General features: G+C 38.5%; 1 protein-coding gene across 1 annotated transcript in view; it reads left to right on the top strand.

Annotated features, from left to right (window-relative positions):
- The window catches only part of TENT4A (terminal nucleotidyltransferase 4A), a 57787-nt gene that overhangs the window by 25753 nt on the left and 9662 nt on the right, over nucleotides 1-22372 (top strand). Inside the window, exons 8-11 of the mRNA XM_032182863.1 lie at nucleotides 954-1080; nucleotides 9246-9346; nucleotides 9605-9777; nucleotides 21464-21622. Coding sequence (XP_032038754.1) covers nucleotides 954-1080; nucleotides 9246-9346; nucleotides 9605-9777; nucleotides 21464-21622 — 560 coding nt within the window. The remainder of the gene's footprint in view (nucleotides 1-953; nucleotides 1081-9245; nucleotides 9347-9604; nucleotides 9778-21463; nucleotides 21623-22372) is intronic.

The following is a 22372-nucleotide window of genomic DNA, read 5'->3' as shown; positions in this document are numbered from 1 at the left end:
GTTCATCCATTTCCAGTGTTCTCACAGCATTTCAAGTATCATTCTGAAGGAGGGAACCTTTTACTGTAAGCAGCTTTCTACCCACTCAAGATCTAATCTGTGTTTTGCACATGCAATTTGGAGGAAGTTGTTTTTAAGTGTTCCTTAAATTGAGTGGTGACAGTGAAGCTTTGGTGTCTGGTGCCAAATATATCTACAAAAAAAATCCCAAATGATTTCTTGCTAGTACTGGTAAGATCTTTCTAGGCATCAAACAGTAAACTGCTGCCTGTGCAATATCACTGATAAAGCAGCTTTAGCATCATCTTAACTTCTGCAGTTCTTCTCGAGTGGTGGTGGAGGTTTGGAAGGAATTCTGCTATAAAAGTCACCCCTGTTTAAAGAGGGGCAGTCAAAAAGTACCACTAACTTGATCAAAAACAATACTGTACAAAATTCTGGAAATCCTGGATGATAAAGATTTTGAGAAACTGGTTTATCCTGTGGAGATAAGCAATCTGTATTTTATTCAGCTGTAGCTTTGGAAAGCTTAAGTAGGGTTGGTATAAATATACCTGGCCACATGAAGAATAAGGTGGTTGCACAAGTGGAATTCTAAGCTGAATTTGGTCTGCAAAAACTCTACTGGTAAGTGAGACATGCTTTGACCTTGGTACGTTCCCTGTTAGAGATCAGCTTAAAGCTTTTTTTTTATAGTTACCTTTTTTTGTCTTTCAGGCTCTGGTACATTTTTACAAATGCTGTATTGAATGCATGATGTTGAGCATCATTCTTAAGGCTAGTTTCCCTTATTTAGATTGGCACAACTTAGTTGTTCCTGATATGAATAGAGGGGGCTGACCAGTTTAAATAGAGTTAAGTTGTATTGTTAAGGCTTCTGAGCTCTAAGTGCTAATAACTTTCGGTTACTGATATTTATTAAAAATGATCTGATCACTGTCACATTATTTCAGGAAACGACGTTGGCAGAAGCTCTTACGGTGCCATGCAAGTGAAACAAGTTTTTGATTATGCCTACATTGTTCTTAGCCATGCAGTATCACCACTTGCAAGATCATATCCAAATAGAGATTCTGAGAGGTAATTAGTTCACTTTTTGAATATTGTTTGTTTGTGTAATTATTTAGGAATTGTTTGGGTCTAATCAATAAAAGGTATATTGCTATTTAATATTTAACTGCAGCTGTATTGACATCTGCCCAGAAATTTAGGCTGGCCCAGTGCTATGAGCGAAATACCTTCATGTGCAGCCCTGAAATAAAGACAGCATGACAAAACAGGATGATTCTAGTGTGTGGTTCTCCTGGTGTGAAAGGGACCCAAAGGATAATTGGTCTTTCTACAAACACTCTGTCTAAAATATTTCAAAGGAAGGGCTGCTGGTTTTAACATTTGGTATGATTTCTGTTTGTCCTATGGTGGAGAAATGGGTGTGAACCAAGTTTTATAGATAAAACTAGACAAGACTAGAAACTTACCTTATTCTTTAATATGTGTTCCCATAAACTGTTCTAAAAGGCTTGACATGTAGCTAAGCTGTTAGAATCAATTCAGTTTGGCCATAACGTTAGAACTGCCATTAAAAGAATACTTCTAGATGTGCCATTTTTAGCACAGTTTCATGTCTTAAAAACACTGTACAGCTTATTGTGTTCTCAGCTCTCAAGCTTTCACCTTTGCTAACATTGTTTTTTTTGTTTTTTTTTTTTTTGATGAAGGAGAGGGAGAAAGAAAACAAATAGAACATGTTTGACATGCCTTTTCATTCATGTATCTGCTCTACCATGTGATATTTAATCCTAACCTTCAGTACAAATAGTTATGTAAGTATAGGTAGATCTAGGGATATCTGAAGTTTCGCTTGTCTTGGGCCCTGGTCTTCATTAACTTCTCTATGGTTCTTCAAAGGATGTGGTTGTTCTCTTACGCGGTGCCTGTATTTATATTAGATATCAGAAAGTATGTTTGTAAGTGCATTTAATGCAAGTCTCAGATGTCTTCAACATGTATACTTCCTGTATTTAGAAAAATGTTTGAATTCTGTCACAGTTTCAGACTTGAGAAGTCTCAGCAGCTGTGTTTCAGCATGTGCTGTACATCTGACCTGTTTTTCTGCTAGTTTGGGCTGTCTGTGCTTGTGATACCTGTCTCAGAGCTTGTCACATGCATGACTTGCCATTTTATCAGAAGGAATGGTGCCATAAGAGGAGCAGCTCTCAATGAAGTCCTGGTTTCAAGTAGTTTCCCCAGCACCGGGACCTGTAGGTGGATGATGTGCTGTTTAGTACCAAGCTTGGAGTGCTGTTGAGTTTCTACAACATGTTCAGTTTCAGTTTTTAGTTAAACTGAATGTGTCTGGGCAACCCAGGTGTTTTTCAGATCCTTCTTCTACCTGTTAGGCAGAATTGTCCAGGCTTGGTATAAAGACTTTTTCCAGTGGCCTGACCTAAAGCCCTAGCCCTGCAGGAGCCCTTTATTATGATCCATTTTCTCCTTTTTCTAGGCTTGTTAGTGGCAGGTTAAACTGTAAGCAGGGGAATTTCTTTAAGAGCAGTGATAGCTATGTGACATTTTACTAAAAGAATCAATAAATACCAAATGAGCACTTGAAAGGGTAGGAACTTGCAAGATACTAAATGCACAGGCTGACTTCTTCAGTGCTGTCATAATTGGGGCTATCTTTCCCTTAATCACGAAGAACTGTTCTTAGACTGCCTGGTGGGTTTCAATTCATTTCAGCTCTTTCCAGGGAAAATTTCTATGTACATCTCGTGTATGCAGTCCTGTTTTGGAGATGACCATCTCAGTAGCTTTCAAATGTTTCATAGTGATCATTACTGCCCTTTTTCAGGGTCAGTCCAACTCAAAGGAGCACAGGCCTAAGGTAATTTAAGGCTTTTTAGTCAACTGCTGCTTCTATTATTCTCTATTTCAAAAAAGAAAAAAAAAAAGATTTTATATCCTTCAGGATAGGTCTTATTCTTGTCTGTTCTATACTAACATAACCCTCAGAACACTATGGGCGAATTCAAATTACTCTCTCAGTTGTCCTACTCGTGCTTCCAAATACAATATTTGAAGTGTCCTGGGAGATGAAAGCTATCATTTGTCTGACCTTCTCATTGTGTTTTGGCTCTACACTGAATGGAAACACTAATCAGCTGAGTCCTGAAGGTAGTGATTCAAAGCCACAGGAATTACCTTAACGCTTTTTTGTCCCTAGTCATCTTCACACGTTATTTTACTAGAATGCCTCAGGGAGAGGTCAGTAGTTCAGAAGATTTTTAGACAGAAGATTTTTAGACCAAACTGATTCCCATCATCTTGTAAGAAGAGGTTTTCCTAGTAGGAAATAGGCTAGACAAGGTATAACACAGACACGCACACACACATGGACTATATCCTGTTATGAACTCAACTTCTTCCTTCTCAATCTACATATTCCTGACTTTTGCCTCGAATTAGATCCAGTGATCCTGCAGTCAGAAGGTAAGTCAGATGAACCCTGGTCTGAATGAAAACAAATACATCAGCATTTCTATCATCTCAAGAAGCTGATCCAGTTTGCATTGTGGCTACTTGATGAGCAGATCAGAAGCAAGAGAAGCAGGAGGAATTTCTTTGGGATAAGATGGAAGAGAGTGATATTCTGTTTGATAGCCATGAATTATGCTGGAAATAAATATCTGGATGTGACATGAATTCATCCTTGCAGTTATAACATGTCTGCAGATCAGATATTGGCTTACATACTAGCTTGTCATATGGTTGAGGTATAAATGGGTGCTCAGACTGCATCTCTAAACAGCAGCATAGCCATATGCCTCCATATTTGGGAGCAGATGTCACATGAAATGAGGAATCACTGAACGGTTTGGGTTGGAAGGGGCCTTAAAGATCACCCAGTTCCAGCCCCTTGCCATGGGCAGGGACACCTCCCACCAGACCAGGTTGTCCAAAGCCCCATCCAGCCTGGCCTTCAACACCTCCAGGGATGGGGCATCCACAGCTTCTCTGGGCAGCCTGTGCCAACGCCTCACCACCGTTATGGGAAAATTTTTTTCCTAATATCTAGTTTAAACCTAATACCTAATTTAAATCTACCCTTTTCTGGTTTAAAACCAATATTCTTTGTCTTAAGAGTCCTTCCCCAGTTTTCTTGTAGGCCCCCTTTAGGTACTAGCAGGCTGCTGCTAGGTCTCCCCACAGCCTTCTCTTCTCCAGGCCGAACAACTCCAACTCCCTCCGCCCCTCTTCATAGGAGGGGTGCTCCATCCCACTGATCATCTTTGTGGCCCTGCTTTGGACTTTTTCTAATAGGTCCATGTCCTTCTTGTGCTGAGGGCCACGGAGCTGAATGCAATACTCAAAGTTGAGTTTCATGAGAGCACAGCAAAATCACTTCCCTCAGCTTGCTGGCTGTGTTTCTATTGACATAGCTCAGGATGCAGTTGGCTTTCTGGGTTAGAAGCCGCGTTACTAGCTCTTGTTGAGCTTCTCGTCAACCAGTACCTCCAGATCCTTCTCCTTGGGGCTGCTCTTAATCCATTTTCTCTCCATTCTTTATTTTTGCTTGGGGTTCACCTGGCTTAAGAACAGAACCTTGTGCTTGACCTTGTTGAACCTCATGAGGTTTGCGCGGGTCCACCTCAGACTTGTTAAGGTCCCTCTGTATGGCATCCCTTTCCTCCAGCATGTCAACCACACCACACAACTTGGTGTCACTGTCAAACATGATGAGGATCCAACTGTCTGTGTTGCTGACAAAGTTGTTAAACAGTGCAGCTCTCAATACTGACCCTGAGGAACACCACTCATTACTGATCTCTACATGGACATTGAGCTGTGACTTTGAGTGTGACCATTCAGCCAATTCCTTACCCACTGGGTGATCCATCTACCAAACCCATGTCTCTTCAATTTAGAGATGAAGATATCATGTGGGACAGTGTCAAATGTAATTCCAGGTAGATGTCAGCTGCTCTTCCCCTATCCACTAATGCTATGACCTCATCATAGAAGTCCACCAAATCAGACAAGCACAATCTGCCCTTAGAGAAGCCATGTTAGCTGTTACCAATCACCTCCTTATTTTCTGTGCACCTTAGCATAGTTTCTAGGAGGATCTGCTACATGATCTTGCTGGGCACAGATGTAAGACTGACTGGTCTATATTTCCCAGGGTCTTCCTTGTTTCCTTTTTTAAAAAACGAGGGCTGTGTTTCTCCTTTTTGAGTCAGTGGGTTCTTCAGATTGCCACAACTTCTCACCTGTGATGGATAGTGGCTTAGCAACTTCATCTGCCAGTTCCCTCTGGACCCATGAATGTATCTCATGATGTCCCGTGGACTTGTGCATCTTTAGGTTCCTTAGGTGGTTTTGAACCTGGTCTCTTCCTACACAGGGTGGTCCTTCATCCTCCCAGTCCCTAACTTTGCCTTCTGGGGCCTGGGCTATGTGGCTAGAGCTTTTGCTGGTGAAGACTAAGGCAAACAAATCATTGAGTACCTCAGCCTTCTACATACACTAGGTAATGAGGTCTCCTCTTTCCTTCTGGAGAGGGCCTACAAATTCCCTCGTCTTCCTTGTAATGCTGATGTACCTATAGAAGCATTTATTGTGGCCTTTGATGTCCCTGGCCAAATTTAATTTTAATAGGGCTTTAATTCTAATAGAACTTTAAATGGAAGTCAGGTTCTGCTGTGATGTGGCCTTTCAGTATAATAACTAAGACTTTTGAAACCTTTCTTCAGTTTCTAGGATTCTAGATTCCTAACCAGTTCTGCCATACTGGAGCCGTATGAGTGGTGGATGAGGGAAAGGGACTATTAAGCCAATGGGACAGAGTTGCAGGAAGCCTTGGCAAGGTTTTGCTGCTCTGTGTCCGGAATTGTCTTTTGTAGGTGACAATCTTAACAACAATAGTCTCGTGCCATGAATAAAGTGTTTTTTCTAGCTTTGTGCTTGAAAGCTGTTTGGTTTGTTCTTGGTCCACTAACTGCTGACAGGCCTGTGTGTTAGGTTTGCTCCTGGTTGGCCAAGATAGCTCCCGGTACTGTCAAAGGGAACATTAAATTTATCTACTAGATCTGCTGATAGTTGTATCTGAATGTTTTCTATCTGAAACAGTTCTTCCTCTGCTTCATGTCATGAATGCTGGGTGGTGGCCATCCCTAGAATGCATGCTGTCTCTTGAGGTATCAGCAATATCAGCTTTTCCTATGCGGAGTATTTGTCTGGCTAAATGCTTTAGCTTTTTCTTATCCTTCTGCTCAAGCAGGTCTTTCTCAGAAGCTTATTAGTCTGCTTTAGATTGTTACCCTTTTAGTATCAAGGAGATGTTTCCGAAGTTAAGGCCTACTGAAAAGTTATTTTGACTCGTCTTTCACAGGCAATGTTTTGTTCCTACTGAGGGACTTCTTCATGTAGAGCTTGGCTGGAGCATTAGATACTGGATCTCATTGAAACTTGCATCAGCAACCTGAGCCTTTAAAGAGGGATCTTAAGATCGATTTGCATCATGGTTGTGCCTTAGTGACAGCTAGAAAGTGTCCTTGTGAACTCAGGGCTTACAGTTGAATCAGCATTAGCGTGACAAAGCTGTGTGGTGTGGAAAAGTGGAGATTCTAGGCTCTTAAAATAAACTGGGTATGCAAATAGCTTGTCATTGTTCTTACTATTTGATGATAATCAGGGAAAAAGCGTAAAGGGGCATCTTTCATGGGAGAGCTGTCCAACCAGCTAACTTGGCGTTTTTCCCCCTTTTCTAAACAAACATCTTTGTATAGTTGTGGGAATGTCTCACTCTGGCCTCAGGCAAAAAGGAGCGTGGAATTTACTCTGTACTAGAGGCTGGGTAGGTCAATAGGTACTCTTTGTTCCTAAGCATTTGCAGTGTTGAAATCAGATAAAAGCACAGTTTTTACACACTTATATACATGTGCTTGAGTCCTATATGTAATGAAAGGGAAAAGTATCTGTTCTTATCACACCTGCTTTTTCATTTTTTTGCTGCTGTATTAGGTATATGGCAGTGTAGACTTAATCAGCTTTTAGTTTCTGATGTGTCATAACACTTAGTTTTAGTGTGCGAGTAATGTAGTATGGATCAGCCTTCAAATTCTTGATAAATAAGTAAATTTACTATTTTTCTGACTTGCTTCCAAAAAATTAGAGTTTGGGGCTTCAAGCTCTGTCCTCTGCAAAAGGAGCTAGTGAGAAAAGAAATTCCCAGGCTCTGCCACAGTTCTTGGCGTAGCCCTAGTTTCACCTTTTATACCTGTGATACCAGGCATTTTTCGTATAGCAGTCTTCCACAGATTAAAATAAATAAATAAAAATGCCATCTTCTGTTACTTACTTTCTAGTATATGAAAGCATGACTACTAAACTACTAGGTGGAATGTACTCCAAGATGTTTCAGGCGTGACAAACTCCTTTTCCATAAGAGTGTTATTAGGTCCATTATCATTTTTCTGTTTTGAAGACCACTGCTGGTAATAGCTGTGAAACGTATGGGCCATCCTGGAGTAAAAGCTCAGAAAAAGCTTAAGTCTGCTTGAAGGCATGCTCAGATGAAACAGCGTGAGATTTCCTCCTTTGTCCTAGTGCTAAAGAGCTACCCAGCATTTGTATGTTTGAGTTTGTCTGGGGAACTGCAGCTTCAGGGCCACAGCTGATTCTTTGTAGTGTGGGTTGTCCTTGTCTTCAGTTCTTCAAAATTACTCCTCTGGTTTAACGTACTTTTTGGGACTAAGAAACCAGAATTGCTTTAAGTATTTAAAATGCTATTATGTTGTGGGATTGTACGTTGACAAAACACTACTGTTTTGTTCTGTTCCTTTTTTAACGTGCTCTACTTAACTAATGAGCTGTAGTTTCCAAATAATTCCCAATGGTGACAATCATGTCAAAGCATTTAATTCTGCATGTAAAATTCAAGATGGTTTTACAGCATGCATCGTTTCATTTATCTGCGTTACATAGGAGAACGGTAGGTGATACTCATTCTGTCCATGAGGATTGCCTTCACCTATTGGAGTTACAACTTAGATAATGTCGTTTGGTCCAATGTTTGCTTAAAGGGCAGGGCTGCCTATTTCAGTACTGATGTCTTCAAAGTTGGAAGTCTAAATGTGGAACAGGTAGTATTTGGTCTTGCAATGAATTTATAATCCCTAATCCAGAAGGAGAACTACTCTTCCTTTTTAGAGTTACTCTAAAATGACCTAGTAAAGGTAGTGTAAATGCATTTAGACTATGCATGCCCCCCGTTACACACCTCATACGAAAATTCCAGTGTACCTTTATGATGTGAAATGAAGAATAAGCTTTATTACAACTGTTGAAGATTTTTAGAATTAAAATACCTTTTACCTCTCTTCAAGATGGTAACTTTTCACAGCTTCCTTTTGTATGCTAGTCAGTCCTTCATGGATCTTGATCATGGAGTTCATAAATTATTTCAGCTGCCAGCCACCATTGAAAGGAAAGCTTGGAAGTTAAATCCTTAAACCAGGACACAGATCCTCCTCAAAATGATGTACAGTTCATGTATCTGAAAGTTGAGAAAATATATTGTAAAATACTGCTCTGTACTTGTTGACAAATGGTCACAAGTTAAAAGGGTAATAGGACCAGGTCAGCTTTTTCTCCGAACCAGGTACCTTTGAGAATTTCCTTAAATTCTAACTTATTTGGGTTTTGGAGCCAGTGTCTTGTTTCCACTACCTCACGATCCATGGTACTTCCTTTATAATTGTGTGGATCTTTGAAGATGTCTTGTAAATCTGTACAGAAGGACTACTGAGAGTCTTTCTATTCAGTGTGATGATCATTTGAGGGGGCTGGGATATCAGTGTCTTCAGTGTATCCAAAAACATCCAATTGAGATTCAGTGATAAAATACTTCTTGTTTGGAGAAATGCAAGAACATGTAAATTGCTTTTATCAAATACACTATTATCTGCATGTATATTCTTGATAATTAAGATGCTTTCCATTTAGAAAGAGTAAAAATTGTACCTGTTTCAGTGCTTGCATGTTAGTAGGGTGGAAGATGAATAATATTCTCGTTTAAAAGTGTGATTCTTCAGAGGCCCAAATGGTGATCTAAGAAAATGAAACTTCAAAAATTCTTTGGTTAGGAATATCTTAAACTGATTTAATGTAATTTTATTGCTTTTTGAAATGCTTGCAAGTATGTAACCAACAGTCTTTAATACTTAATTTAAAAATTTTTTTAGCACATTAGGTAGAATCATCAAAGTGACCCAAGAAGTGATTGACTACAGGGCCTGGATTAAAAAGAAGTGGGGGAGCAAAATTAATTTATCACCTGAACTTGGTAGGTATAGCAGAAATCTTTGAAACCAACTAAATCATTTTTTCTTGCATTTGGTGCAATTCAAAATACCCATGCCTAGAAATTAATTGCTATTTCAGGTATGTAAGGAAAAAATAAAAGGGATTTGTAACTTTCTAATCCAAGACATTTTCTGAGGCTGTTCTTCAGTTTGTTGGCTTGTTAAATGGAAGTTTAGACTTCAGGGTTCATATGTTGTATTCTGTGGTTTTGATTGATGCTTATGTTTTCTGTCAACAGATAATAGGTTGAAAATAAGAGACCAGATAGCTCCATGCAATGGAGAACAGCAACAGAACAGAGACTCTGAACCATCTTACAACCAACGCTTGGCTTTGTCGCTAGCTAATACACAACAGTTATCCTCTGGCTCATCTGCGTCTTCTGTATCATCGCTCTCTGGCAGTGACATTGTAAGTTTTTTTTTAATTTGTTAAACTATTAAGCAGATATTATCATGCCATTCAAAACCTCAACTAAAACAACAACAGTTAATGATACTGTCCCTAAGCTACTGTAGCAAATTAATAACTTCCTCTGCTCAGAAAAATTACTGAAATGAAATATTTTTCATTAAATGAAATGTCTTAATTCCATCCTAAACCTTCGGTACCCTTTGTGGTAGTACTTAGATGTAATAAGATATAAATCACCAGGTTCACAGTAGCTAATTAAGCGGAATAATAATCTCTTCATAAATCTTCCTATCAAGAAAAATCTCATTAACAATTTCCAGTCCTTTCTTCCCACACCTCAGATTGAACATATGACCGCCATATCTTGCTGCGAAGGTGAATAATATTCCATAGTGTTTTCAGTCAAGCATTCAGTTCATGCTTTAGTAGTAGGAGGCCCTAGTATGGAAAGTTTTGATACCAGCTTCCTTGTTGGAACGTGCAGTTTAAGTGACTGCTAGGCTTATAATAATTTTCTGAAAGAGAAGATGGACAGTAGTCTAGGTATGTTCCTAGAGTCTTAAGGCTGTCGGGTGTTTTCTTTTGTATGGATTTAAATCAACAAAGTTGGGCTGTAGAGATTATAAAGTGCAAACGTGCATTGCACGAGGTACTCATAAATCAACTGGATGACTTTGTGTTAGGTACAGGTGTTGATTGGAAGAAGACGTGATAGACAGTTAAGTACAGCAGTAACTGTAGATGATGCCAAGAGAGGTCCAAGTACTTTTTTTTTTTGACTGATTTCAAAAACTGGTCAAACGTGGAATTACAAGTTGGGAACTGTATTCAGTGAAGAAACTTCTGAGGGACAAATGCATTCACTGTATATTCTGGTTATTTTCTGTAATTCCTTAACATTCCTGAACTTTCTGTGTTGAATTGTCTTTTCTATCTCCAGTAAATATGGTAAATGCATAAGCTGCAGAATCTGACAAAATGGGGGGGGAAAAAAAAGAAAAAAAGAAAAAAAGAAAAAAAAAAAGAAAAAAACAACAGGATGATGCTGGGCAGTGATAGTGTTAGCCATGCTCCTGGTTTGAGTATGTCAGTGAAGAAGATACTGCTGTAAGATAAGTTTTATGAGAAAATGCAAATATTTGCTTAATATTTTGCACTCTAAACCTAACTAGGGGGGAGTGAACAGTTAAGACTTTCCCTTTAGGTGTACCAGAAGTAAATGTAAGTGCAACTCTTTTTAGAAAAATAGTCTTATGTTTGTGTGCTTGTGACAGTTCCTATTTTAAGCCCTGGTCATTTATTAGTATTATGACCTTTAGACTACCAGCATATTATCTTAGTTTGCAGTGGAATGGCAGGTTTCTGACAAGTAACTGATGAGTCTGTCCTACTCAAGTATGTGAGGATGAACGAGTTCTGGTTGAGCAGTTCTAAACGGTACCTAATTCAGGAAGAGAAACCTGTTCTGCTGGAGTTGAGGAGGCTCTGTTGAGTGATCTGGTATAGTTCTATGCCCAAGTTCCAGCAAAGAAACATCTAGCATGTGTGAAAATAACATTTGTGCTAAGACTTCTGGTGTGTGCTGTAAATAGGTATGATGCAGTGAATTTTGGTACTAGTTTCAGAATGAGGGAATATTGTGCATCACTGTTAAAGGTATGTGTGGTGTTAGATCTGATCTTGTGGAGAATTGTTCTTCAGGGATGTTTCTGTATTCATTTAAAGTTAAATACTTTTAAGTTTGATGTTGAAGTCTGAGAAGATGCAGATTGTAAACCAAGTGCAGGAGATAAGGAGATACTAGACTGACATTTTAATCTCTTCCCCAAAATTAAGATTTTATTTCAGTAGCAAGATAACCATCCCTATGATGTTGTTATTCCCTTAAGTACAGTCTGCCTCAAGAAGTGGTTTCTGGAGATGTATTTTGCATGACTGCAGGCTAACTTAATGTTTATCAACTATAAGAGACTAGACATCAAATTAGAAGGACTTAAGTCTATTTGCTTTGTTCTCTACTGTGAGAGTTGATTGGTTATAGTGACCAGCTGCACCTTGATCTTGCTGGGACCTGTCTGACAATATTATAGAGGTCAACTCCTTTTGTGTGTTGAGGAAGAGGAAGTAAACTTGGCTATTTGTGGCGTTACTGGGTAAGATTGCCTCTCTCCGTATTTCATCTTCTAATGAAAGTCAAATACTCCAGCCATCCACTCTAGCACAGAGGCAGTTGTGTTCTGCAGCTATCACTTTCCTCTATACGCTGACCGTAAGTCTAGAGACCTTGCATATACTCATCAATATGTCCTGGAACAGGTATTGGTAGTGTATGTCAAGTATTCAAAGGTTATCAAATCATGTGGTATTGCTAGTAGAGACCCTAGAATTTTTTATTAAAAACTGTAGCTCATGTTATCTACAGATATTGATTGTATTACCATATGGTGTATGGCATTTAAGGATTTGCTTCACTGAAGTTTTGGCAGCATTACAGACTTTGCCTTACTCCATAAATACAGCTCAGCAGCTGAATAGTCAGAGCTTCTGGTGTCTTATGGGCACTTGAGATAACATGGGTTATAGATTTGTTTCAGCAGCAGAACAATATTAGGCTAATAAAAAGGAGCAGTTTTTTTTCTAGAGGGTGGATTAGTGTAGATCAGAGTTAACATTTAGAAATTAGCCTCAAATTTTGTACGTACTCATCAAGTGTAGGGATATAAAAGCTTAAAGCTACTACCCAGGCTTCTTTCTGTTCCTTCTGTTTTCCTTCCTTCAGGAACCATTCTGATAGAACCATACTGATAATAACCTCTCTCAGATAAGAGCTTATGTACCATTGAGAAATGTGAGAACTGCCTCCTTCAAGGACAGCTTTCTCTTTGTGTATATTGTAGATGTATATGCATTTCCTCTCTCAAATTCAGAAGGATGATTCCTTTTATCTCTGCAGGTCCAGGACTAGCTTGCTAGTCTACAAGGCCCAAAACTCAGAACAGGACCTAATGAGACTAAACCATATATTTTTTTTTTTCCAAAAGTAATCTTTTATGGATTTTCTAAGGAAGAAAAAGCTACTTAAAAAATGCCTTAGGCTAGCAATGTCTGGCTGATGAAATTCTAGTTGCTTTGTCTTTCATAAAAGTCCTAGCAAACAGTGAAATCTGTCATTTAAAGAAAAAGCTTTCATAAGGTGTAGTGAATTTCAGATGCAAGTCTGCTTAGTAGTGAAATATGACTTCTGATATCCCTCTTGCTATCAGAGATAGCTGTTCAGTTTATGGATTTGTCATACTACACATGTCAATACAGACCTCTAAATCTCACTGACACTCCTAATATACTTCAGTGAAAAATAGTACAGAAGTTCCCATTCTATTATCTCAGCTCTGTGTACAGTGTAAATATTAACAAACTGAGCAGGAGCAAAATGAGGAACACTGGCAATGAACCTATGAACACAAAGAATCTGGTTATCAGAACATATTCAGCTGCACGTTTTTTTTGGCTTCTCTCAATTATCAAACTGATCTGTGCAGTATGTCTTTTCCTGAATGAAGGATTCTGCTGTGCAGGTATTTAAAATGCAATAGGCTGCCCTGGTAAAAAGGCAGCATGTATTCCACTCTTACTCTTGCCCACAGGTAAGTTTCAAAATACTACACATTCCCAACCAATGTTGAAGTGAATAATTCTGCTGGTTGTACATAGATTTTCCTTTTGAAGATGCTTTATAAATATCTTTGCCATTAAAGACAGCATAAAGTGTGAGCCTCTTCTCTATGGGAGCACAAGTCAATCTGCTCCGCAATATAAAATAAGCATCTGGCATCAGGAAGTCTTACTTTAACTTTCTTACTGAGTTAGTGACTGCTATGGGAACCTGAAACCTGATGAAGTGAGCTATGTTTGTGTTTGCCTCTCTGCCAGTTCTAGCTAGTTGCAGATATTGGTCTGAGAACCTCAACAGTAACCAAATTCTTCTTGAAAATGAAGTTTACTTTTTCCTGGGAACTTTTTTTGTTCTGGATGTGCACTCTGAAACTGCGACTGGAAATCCAGGTCAGCGTTGTGGAGAGCCTCCTTTTATTAGCTGAGGGAAATTCTAGAGTTATGCTGGAGAATGTCTGCCTGATCAACATGTCTCTGCCAAGTAAAAATAGAGGTATGTTTCTCCAGTCTCATTTTAGGCTGATATAACCTGGTGTTAAATATGCTCTGCAGTTTTGATGCTGTTGTGCCAAATAAAGCTTAGCATTTAATGCAACAGTGGTAACTGCACATCAGTAACTGATGTAACTGATCACAGGAAAGTTTTAAAGCTGTTCTTGATGTCTAATGGACACCCAACCTCAGATTCAGTCCAGTACAATCTCAAAGTTTGGTTAGAAGTTTGGATCCCAGAAATCTCACAACCTTACCACAGAGTGTTTCTGGTGGTACCTTTTGGGCTTCTAGACAAGATTCTTTCATGAAGAATTTGGACTTCTCAAGACCATCCAATCATGCCAAGATAGTGGAAGTTCCAGTGAACAAGGTACCTGTGTAGTCTGTTTAACTTTCTGAGCTTTTACGTATGTTCTTTCATACTGTTCCTGAAATGTTAGCTTTAACAGTTGCTGTTCAGGCTTTATAATAACATTCTGTCAGATCGTCACTGCTTGATCTGCCCAGTGTTCTGCCCCTGGCAGGGGATATGCCAACCAATTCCTTAACTGTTTTGTGGAGCGTGTCTTTTCACTGTCTTCAAGTATTAAGTATTCAGTACTGATCAGATACAGTTCTGAGAATAGTATGTAAATGACTGATAAGACTGATACTCGTTACTGCTCTCATTCCGCTCAGTGCATACAAGATGCACGCTGACTTTGGAGCAGTCACTTGCTGTGCAGTGTTCGTGGCTTTTTTTGTTTAATGAAGCATCACCATTTCCTCTTTCTTCTATTAGTCAAGGGCTGTGAATTTCAGCTTATTGACAGGAGCTGTTGTCTTTCACTCTTCAGACAGAGGTGGGGAAAAAACATGACATTCTGTCCTGATAAATCTTGCTTTTTGAAAGGGATTAATTTTGCAGGTGTAAGGTATGTGCTTATCTGCAGGAGAGGGATAGACACTGATGACACTTCAAAACAGCTACTGTGACAGCTCTTCTTGGAGCCTTGGAAAATCTGTTTAACAGCTAGGATTAAATTTGTAGAGTTCCAATTCAAAATGTGTGGGCAGGAGGGGGTGGCCTAAAAAAGTTCTCAGTCTAAGAGCAGGAGCTGCACAAACATATTTATTGTACCTTTCTTCTTCTGTGAATATTCTCATACCCTAACTGAAACAACCATTCAAATGTGTATGCGTAGTTGACCATCCTGTGGTAGAATGCATGTCTTATCTTACTGTCCTTTCTCCTTCCTGAACAAATAAATGGTGGCAAGACCTCTTAAGAAGTAGGCAACTCAATCTTCAGTCTTTCAAGAAAGATTTTAGTTTCCAAATAAAGCAACCTTCAACAGTGTCTGCCCCCCTTCCCTCCTAAATCCCTTAAAACTACTCTTTTCCCTGTTTTTGCTGTGCAGGCTTCTGCTAGCTTCTAGATCAGAGAGGAAAAAAATTTTCCAGTGTTGCTCTTGCCTGTTTATTTTCCCTTTTCATCATATTGTCCCATACCTTGTTTTGGTTTTCTTAATCCATAGTCTTATGTGCTGTTTTATACTGTCTGGTGCTCTCCTTCAGTTCTTCTGTCTCAGTTGCTTAAACAGCCTTTACTTCAAATGGATATACGTAGTAAGACTAAACTTGTGCAATGCTGTAGGAGACACAGTTTTGAACACAATTATAAAGTTATTTAATTTACTCTAAGCAACACAGGGTGCAGAGGGAATGTGTGAATCGGCAAGTAAAATTGGATTTTACTGCTATGATGTAAGGAAAGGGAAGTGCATAACTTCATTAATTAAAAAAAAAAAAACCAAAAAAAAAAAACCAAAAAAAAAAACAAAAAACAAAAAACAACCAACCCTCAGACTACTTTTTGATGCCATGGGCTAATTGTATTCTTGCCATATTCTAATATTAGTTCACCTGAAAAAGGTGCCAAAGCCATTTAGGATGGAAGAAAACCTAAATTGAATATTTGTATTTTAATATGCTATGTTCAACTTGCATTAACAAGTCTTATAACTTAATGCCTAGCTTGAAAAACGTGCAAAATGTGAAATATTACTGTACTCCGAACAGTACAGACCAACTGAAAGCCTGTGAAATGGAAGTATTAGGGGCAATAAAGGAAGCTTTAAAGAAAGTGTTTCTGGGATATTGTGTTTAAGATGGTTTATTTGAAATACAGCAAATATTGATAAAAACAAGGAGTAAGTTGACAGTCAGACCTGGCAGAAGATAATGTGGTGAGGTTAAAGGGGCACTGTGCTTGTATTTAATCTTCAAGATGCTAATTAGCTTAACTTCTTAGTTGTCTGTCTGTAAAACAAACACTAATGGTTTTGGAGGATGCATATTTTTCAGTTTGCTTGTGTTGTATATTTATTCTTTCACTTTTTTCCACTCTTGTTAGCATGACCAAAGTATTTTGCTTCTGCAGTGCAGTATAATTGAAGGCAGAAAAATCGACTGATTGCATCTTACTGGAGGCTGCTTTGTACTGTTTATAGGCTGGCAAATGGAAATGGTGTGACTTCATTGATGCAAATTCACTCTCCTGTGACCTGCTGTAGACATAGAAATTTTGTTAATCTCCATTCTACTTTATTATACCAGTTTACTAAAGTTATGGCTCCACCTACCAAAAAGGGAAATGGCGCAAGCTGGCGTGAAAGAAATGGGATGGGGGTGTAAAATCCATGAAATCACCTTAGTGGAAGTATGTGGGTTTGTCAAGCAGAGTTAAGTATGCTGGGCTAAAACCATTCAAGCAAAGAGTGTGCATTGAGGTTTTGCTTCTGTTGCCTGAACTTATGTGAAATGTCTGAATTTTTCTGGTGTTACTTTCTGCTCTAAGGAGTGTAGTGTTTAATTAGCAGAGTGGCTCAGCAATGAGATGTTCTTGCTAGGACTGATCCCTTTCAGTAGCTGCTCCTATTTTCTTCCACTGGTGTTCACCTAACCTTCTGGTGAAATGATTCAGAAGGTAAAGCTTGAAAAAAGGAGATTGCTATTTCAGAGGCTCACCTCTGAATTGGCTCATAATGTCAGATACTAATGCAGATACAATGGAGAAAGCAATGACAAAAGAAGAGGTGAAAGAAGTAAGAATGACAGCAGTTACCTATTAAATCACTTCAGCTGTACTGTTAAAACTGCACATTGAGAGGAGCATGTGGAAAAATCTGTATAGTGTAAACTATTCTCTCACTTTCAGTTCCTTTATTTTCAAAGATGGATCAATTTTTACTGAACTGGCAATTGTTCTCATAGCTTCCAGCTCCTGAATGTTGTGGGAAAGAAAAGAAATTTAACTACTGGGAGAAGGTTGGAGAGTGGGAGCCATAAAAACATCTTTGCCAAGCTCTTTGTAGTTCGTTCTCAGATGTGTAGAGGGGACGACCCGAATCTCTCACAGTAGCAAGAAACTTGCATTCGTCTGTTACGCTTTTGATTTCTGAATGTTGACTTCTAGGATAGCTACAGACTTCTAACTCTGGGCAATTAAAAAACAAACAAAAACAACCCCCCACACAAATCTTGTTTGGCCATGGCAACTTTAAAGAAATCTTGGAAATCTGAAGTTTCTAAAATAGTAGCTGTTGGGAAGTTTGAGTTGACAGACTGTATCATGAAACAAAGCAGAAAGCTTTACTTTTTCATGTGCTTAGAATCATGGAAATGATATTTTTGAGTATAATTTAATGCACGTGAAATTAGAGGAAAAACTATTACGCTGATGGATGGATATAAAATATAAACTTTACCTCGTATCTTAAGCCTTGAGCTATAAACAGAATTTAAATAAGCTCTTATGGCAAGACCTAGTTAGTAAGGGACTTCTGGAAAGTAAATATTCTCGTGCTAATGAAGTCCTGGGCCATTAAAAGGGGAGCTGCATTCTCTCCTGTTGTCAGGAAAAATCGTTCTCTCCTGTTGTCAGGAAAAGAAGCTTGCATTTTTTGCTTTGTAAGTTTGCTTCAGTTCTTCATCTTTGGTATGTTCCTTAGAGTCATAGAATGCTTTGGATAGAAAATGACCTTAAAGATCATCAAGTTTTACCTACCCTGCCATGGGCAGGGAGACCTTCCACTAGACCATGCTGCTCAAAGCCCAATCTAAATTGAAGACAACCAGAAAATTCTTCAGATTCTACAAGTAAGCCAAAAGCTTCACATATCACAGGTTCTGTCTAGACAAAAAGCTGGGGATTGTGTTACTCGAGCAAGTTGTGTTTAAATGTGAGTTCATCAGTAACATTTGCAATTCCAAGACTCTTCAATTCCAGGACTCTTCTATACTTTATCTTTTTACCAACAGTGAGGTAAATTGAAGAGTCCTCATTAATCAAGACTATGAATAGTAGAAATCTTCCTTCTGGATACTGTGTTCTTAAGAAGATGAAATTTATTTGCAGAGTTTTTTTTTTTTTTTTTTTTTTTTTTTTTTTTTTTTTTTTTTAATGAAAACATCCCACTGAAGTTCCAGAGACTTCCCTGGCATTTTGTGTTTCCAGAAGCATCTTTTTAGGTATTTTCTTTACAGGATGAGGGGATCTGATTGGCATTCGTAGTAATATTCAGGAGATCAAGAACTTATCTGGACTCTTAGTACAGCCATTGTAGCTTCATCCCTATATAATTTGGTAAAAGCAATATAGAGGGAGCTTATCCCTTTATTTTACATCCATATTTTTAGTGTCATCTCTGTAGCCATTATGCTGGCAAGGTTCAGAGCTCTTGTCTTCCCAAAGTGAATCTGAATTGTTGAGTGTTTATTTCTAGGTTTCTGAGCTTGCATAATGCTTTGGGATTGTGCATTACACTGAAGAGTTCTGTCCAGAAGACCACTGATCCCTTAGTGTTGGTGATGAATGTGAAAATCAGTTTTGATCATGAAGGTTAGTCTTTGAGGAAGAAAGGTAACACTCTACTTTAGAAAAGGATTTTGATGCTGGTAAGTTGGCCTCTTGGATTCCTGTAGTAATTCTTTTAGCTATCTAAGATGACCTAAAATAGGAATATAGTCTAGGTGAATGGGATATGTCTCAGTAAACAACACTTAGGCAGAAAAATATACCTGTTACAAAACGATAAGAAAGCAACACAAGCTGCCTTGTACCAAAGCTTATGTAGTCCCAGTTAAACTGTGTGACTCTTATCTGTTGCTACTTCCATGCTGGAGAACTTCTTGCTGGACAGAAATCTGCCCATATGGGATATTTCCCATTTAAAAGATTTCTTTGTGATTCTTCCAAGGGCCTAATGGCATCTAAGCGAAAGATAGAGGAGGCTCTTTGGAGAGAGTGAAACTGCTGCTTGGTCAGTTTTGCAAAGGTTGCGTCATAGAAGCTAATGCATTGACTTGGACAGACAATAAGATCCCTTTCCCCTCCCCCTTATTTGTTCATTAGTGGCTACTATGCATGTTCTCAGAACTTAATCAAACATGACTATCCCTCTTTTCCCTCATTTTGTAAACTTTTTAATAACTTCCTGGCAAGTAAGGTATAAAAAAAAAAAATCAGTGTAGAAATCTTAAGGTTTTGTCCCTGTACCTAATTCTGAAAACATTCTTAACTAATTACATGATAAACTTCTTTGTAGAGACCTTAGTTAATCTTCTGTAGGATGAGGGCAAAATATTGCCAGCTCTTACAGACACTTTGCTTTGCATGTACAACTAAGCTAAATTTTCTGAATACTGCGAGAGGATGTAGTTTACCATTCAATATGTTCACAGCAGGCAACATCTGTTCTCTTAAATAAGAATTAAGTTTCTGCCCAGATTCTTATTACCTGTATGGTCTGTCTTTTCAATGCATTCATGTCGCAAATATCAAAGCACTTCACAAAGTCATGCAGTGGCTTTTACCACCAGTTGCGCTTGGGAGAGAGATCCTTTCTGCCTTTCTTTCTACAGCTTAAGTTTTTAGACAGCACAGCTTTATATGGACCAATGAAGAAGTGATTGTTCTAATAGCTGATACTACTACCAGGGGCTGTTTTTATTGTGGGAATTCAGTTAGGATATAAATTTTGCTTTCTAGTAATTTGTTGTTTCAACTGCTTAGTATTCACAAAAATCAGTGTGTCTTAAATGATCTTGTGTTTTTCCCCAAGAAAGAACATTAAAATATTTTTTTGTTCATGTTGTTTAAAATGTTTTCCTAGACAGTCTGTTCTCTTAACTAAAGAATCTCATCTGCAAAGCCATAGGAGGGCAAGTATTAGTAATGGACATCTATTTAATGTTTGCTTGGTTTTAAGTGAAGACTTCTTGCTTCCAAGCAATCAATTGTTGGAGGAACAGAAGTAGAACATTTCAGTAATCACTTAACATCAAATTGATGATCAGTTCATCATCCTTGATGTTCAGAGCCAATAATGTCTTTTAATTTGGTAACTCCTAAACTGCTAATGAGTCAAGTGTCTCTTGTTAAGAGGTGAGTCTTTTCATTATTTTCAAGCTCAGAATACTTTGGAGTTAAGGAGGGAAGAAAGTAAAAAGCAGCAGTAAAAGGTAGGGAAATGTACCTTTTTATTACAACTGTGTTAAGGTTTAAAAACATCTTTACGTGGTCTGTGTTCAGAGTTGTATTAAAAGGCTGTAGTCTTCAAGTTTCTCAATTTAAGACATAATTGGTCACGTAAGAATTGAGACGGTCAGTTTGGTGTTTACAGGAACTACTGAAATATGAAAACTCCGAGATTTGTGCTTAGCTCCTCGCTTATGGGTGTTGAGCGCTCCAGACACATAATGTTAACATCAGCATGACTCTGCATACGAAGCACGTGTAGTTGCTGTTGGCCAGGCAGGCAGGAAGTTGATTAAGAAAATCAGTAATAAGTTTCCATTATAATATTTCTTTCCATAATCCTACATCAGTCTTGTAGTCCTTACCTCCCCCCCAGTTATGCAGACTTTGAAAGAAAAGTGATGAGAACAGAAGTCCTAACTAGCAGTTGAGTGGGTAACTGGTGCTTACATACTAGTCTTGACCAGCAGACCATCATTTCCTTGTTTCTTGGTAGGTGGAGCCTTAACTTTGCTGTTGCTGGGTAGAATGGGAGGCTATAACAATTACAGTGAGTAATTTGCTGTATGGATAAGTACAACTCAGAACGCTGTTCAGAGGACTCGTTCTGTCATGACAGCTGAAATTGTAGTCATCATACCACTACCAGTGTCACTGTTCTTATTACATTTTTCTCCTGACTTAGTTCCCACCTTTTAATTCTAATTTGGTTGAAGAGATTTTATTTGGCTTTAGTTCGAGCTGACTGGAACTGATCTATGATTGTGATAGACCTGTTGACATTGTCTCCTTGATGCAGGCTCAATTAAACTTTTGCTAGATGTGTAAAATAAACATAGTGCTGGCTTGTATTTTATTTTTTACCACTGAAAAAAAATCTTAAACTTTACAGTATTCACATGAGTTGATATTTGGCTGCATTTTCACATGCATAGTCTGTATATGCTGTACTTTCTGTAAAGTTGCTTTTCTTTTCCCCTTTTTCTCTGCCAAAAGGATTCTGATACACCACCTTGCACAGCTCCTAATGTTTACCAGTTCAGTCTGCAAGCACCGACTCAACTTATGGCCAGTTTACCACCCGTATTGCCTATGCCAAGTGGTAAACCCCAATCTGCGCCTACGAGAACCTTGATAATGGCCGCCAGTAATCAGGTATGAGCCAACGAAATGGAGCAACTTTTTCTTGAGGAAGTGATCCAGTCAGAAGTGTAGATCATTTGTGCTGTGCTGACAGTCTAAAAACCTCTGAAGATACTCTTCATATAGCATGTGCTAAATCTCTTGTAACCATAAAACTTATCAGCCATGTCAGAAGCGCGGGAAGAAGGCTGGGTGGGAAATGTTTGTGTTTGAGATTTTTGGAGCCCTTCCACAGCTCACTGACACCTAGGAATGTTGATTGGAGTGTTAGATCTCTCTCTTTAAGTTGTGTTTGAGACTCATGGTGCCTAAACTAGAGGGATATACAGATCTCTAGGCTGTTTAACCTCCTGTTTTTAAAACAGAAGCTTCTCATAGGTGGTACATCTGTAAGCTAGTGTTTGAATCTGAAGAAATATTTCTGACTTGTCTAGGTGTGGTTAGTGGCCTTGATTTTGAATGGCTAGAACAGATCTGACTGTACCTGTAACTTTTTGTAATATGTTTTAAGGGGAAAACAACAAAAAAAAAGTAGGCATGTGTCCAAGAATTCTACCCAAATATTAAATGTGTTTAAATGTGCAGAGATACTGTGTGCTATCTAACTAGTGTTGTAGCTAACACATCCATTATAGTGCAAAGATAAGAAAAGTCCTCAATTTTTCCTGACAGTCTTGGTGCTTTTGTCTATGGGAAAGTACTCTCTCATTTTTGATTATTAAAACTACTAGTCACAGGTGCCTCATGGCCTTTTAATGCAAG

Source organism: Aythya fuligula, chromosome 2 (genome assembly GCF_009819795.1).
Source record: "Aythya fuligula isolate bAytFul2 chromosome 2, bAytFul2.pri, whole genome shotgun sequence".
Taxonomy (NCBI): domain Eukaryota; kingdom Metazoa; phylum Chordata; class Aves; order Anseriformes; family Anatidae; genus Aythya; species Aythya fuligula.
The sequence above is the reverse complement of the archived record's forward strand: the minus strand, read 5'-3'. Positions and strand labels throughout refer to the sequence as shown.